This window comes from Morone saxatilis, unplaced genomic scaffold (assembly GCF_004916995.1).
Source record: "Morone saxatilis isolate NCDOM2014 unplaced genomic scaffold, NCSU_SB_2.0 Contig15, whole genome shotgun sequence".
NCBI lineage: Eukaryota > Metazoa > Chordata > Actinopteri > Moronidae > Morone > Morone saxatilis.
Window position 1 is genome coordinate 26,027,435 of NW_023339707.1, and position 2,637 is coordinate 26,030,071.

The 2,637-nt window shown below is 44.3% G+C and overlaps 1 protein-coding gene across 1 annotated transcript in view; it reads left to right on the top strand.

Annotated features, from left to right (window-relative positions):
- Positions 1 to 2,637, top strand: part of LOC118324138 (voltage-dependent L-type calcium channel subunit alpha-1F-like) — a gene marked incomplete at its 3' end in the record, with an annotated part of 22,655 nt that overhangs the window by 1,788 nt on the left and 18,230 nt on the right. Inside the window, 3 exon segments of the mRNA XM_035656294.1 lie at positions 51 to 211; positions 414 to 639; positions 738 to 945. Of these exon segments, the coding sequence (XP_035512187.1) occupies positions 51 to 211; positions 414 to 639; positions 738 to 945 (595 nt within the window).

The window sequence follows — 2,637 nt, forward strand, 5'->3', positions numbered from 1 at the left end:
ATAATATCTGTCTGTCTGTCTGTCTGTCTCTCTGTCTGTCTGTTTCTCAGTCGGACGTTGCGTCGCTGGAACCGAGTCTGTCGCAGGAACTGTCGCACTGCTGTGAAATCGGTGACGTTCTATTGGCTCGTTCTGCTGCTCGTCTTCCTCAACACGTCCCTCAGTGCCTCCGAGCACTATGACCAACCTGATTGGCTGACGCAGGTTCAAGGTGACACACACAAGAATTTGGATTTGTCAAAAAATGTAAAAGTTCTAAAGGACCAACTTTATGTAGTGCATCCCCCCTGAGGCGTTCAGCAACCACAGTCAATAAAGGAAGATGTTCCCATCAGATAACATTACAGATCATTAATTATCAGTGTAATAACTGGATCTCTGTATGAATGTTGGGATTAACTGTGTGTGTGCAGACATCGCCAACAAGGTGCTGCTGTCTCTGTTCACGGTGGAGATGCTGTTGAAGATGTACAGTCTGGGTCTGGCTCATTACTTCGTGGCGTTCTTCAACCGCTTCGACTGCTTCGTGGTGTGCGGCGGCATCGTGGAGACCATCCTGGTGGAGCTGGAGATAATGCCTCCTCTGGGGATCTCCGTGCTGCGCTGCGTCCGCCTGCTCAGGATCTTCAAGGTGACACGGTGAGAAAACACACCTGAGCTGACCCGAGGGCCCAGTTATGATATCATGCTAACAGACTGAGTCCTCCCCCCTCTGATGTCACTCTCTGTCTGCTCAGCCATTGGACGGCTCTGTCCAATCTGGTGGCGTCCCTGCTGAACTCCATGAAGTCCATCGCCTCCCTGCTGCTGCTGCTTTTCCTCTTCCTCATCATCTTCGCTCTGCTCGGCATGCAGCTGTTCGGAGGGAAGTTCAACTTCGACGAGACGCAGACCAAACGCAGCACCTTCGACGCCTTCCCGCAGGCCCTGCTCACCTGCTTCCAGGTAACCTTCAACCAGCGCCGGTACATAGACTATAACTGTCATTGAACTGTAGCTAACTGCGCCCCCAGTGGCCCTTCAGTGAACTTCAGTCAGCGTCCTGTTGCTCGTTCGTTTATCCTGAATTTTTTACAATTTTGGGGGGATTTTCCTGGAACATTTTTTGTTTTGACAAGAAAAGAAAAATCTGACATTTTCTTGGGGAAATCTGTTTGTTGCAGTTGTTCTACTCACACATGTTAAAGAATATAAATAATACTGAATATTACAATATCTAACAAAATATATAGAATAGAAATAGGTATATACATATAAGTAAAAGATTAAAATATAATAAGAACCTATATACAAAGTAAAAGTAAATGTATTCCTCATTCCACAATATACTTTATATATAGTATATATATTATATATACTATATATAGCAGTGGCGAACCGTGAGCACTACAGCTGGGCCTTCACCTCGGCCATCACCGCTGAGAAAATAAATCATTGTGGAAAAAAGCAACAGTACGATGAATTAAAAGGGTTTAACAAGTGCAATCCTTTAATTAACAATGACAAGGATGTAAACAAATAGACCATAACGTCAATAACATTCTCTGCAACAAGAAACATTCTCAACATTAATTCAAAAACTGGAGAACAAATTTACTACCACTATCCAGAAATAACACCAACGATATCTAAACGCCAAATCTGGAAATATAAAAATTGCTCACCCAGAATTCACCTGTGATGCTGCCGACAACACGGAACACTGAAGGCTCATTTCATCATCATGGACAGCGCTCATCAGCATCCACCGCGCGCGCATCACCACATCATCCTCACGCACCATTGACAAATAAATTCATGAGCATCATCAATCTACAATACAATTTCAAAAGCGGTGTTACTTACCTCCAGATATGTACCTCAGCTCCTATTATTAAAAAACGATGAGTAACACCAAAAGGAAGATAGATTACCTCACCTATCCTCACCTCATCTGCTCACGCTCTCTGTACTATCTGCCACCACCACCACAAGAATTTTGAATACAGGTACATAATCGATGTCATAAACTTAAAATTGCCTGGAGGTGCCGATGAAAACAGTGGCCGAATCCAGATGACATCCAGATGACGTTTCAGGATCTCTCTGTTCTGCCTGACCTTGTTGTTGTGGGCCGTAGTATGATTACGGCGCTGCTCTTTTAGCTGAAGATCATTCTTGTGTCCCCAAAAGTTTTCAAACTGACCGTCGCTTGCAGGTGTGCCGCAGAATCTTGATGTCGGTGGGCTGACTTTGTCAGATTTGTAAGGCTGACAAATCCGCCGCTGACCCAGGTGGATGACTTGTCAGTTGTAAAAAGTAAACAACTCCAGCAGTACAGCCTGTTTGTTTTCTTACAGCCCGTCATCCATGGATATCGCTGATAATTTTCGGTCTTGAAATGCCTTTCCGCTTTCTTAACCTTTTCTGGAGTTCTGGAGTTTGTCTTCCGTTTTTTTATTATTTGAAGTTTTTCTGTGAAAGGCCGCCTTGAAAAAGGCGATGCTATCAAGCTAGCCACAACGTCACTCTCGTCTTCCGCCATTTAAATTTGTCTCTCAACCGCTCTCACCACTCTGCAGAGATTCCGATGTTCGGACTTCATGAAGGCCTACGATCTTTTGTTTTTTTCCCGCCCACTTGAAATCAAACCATGAT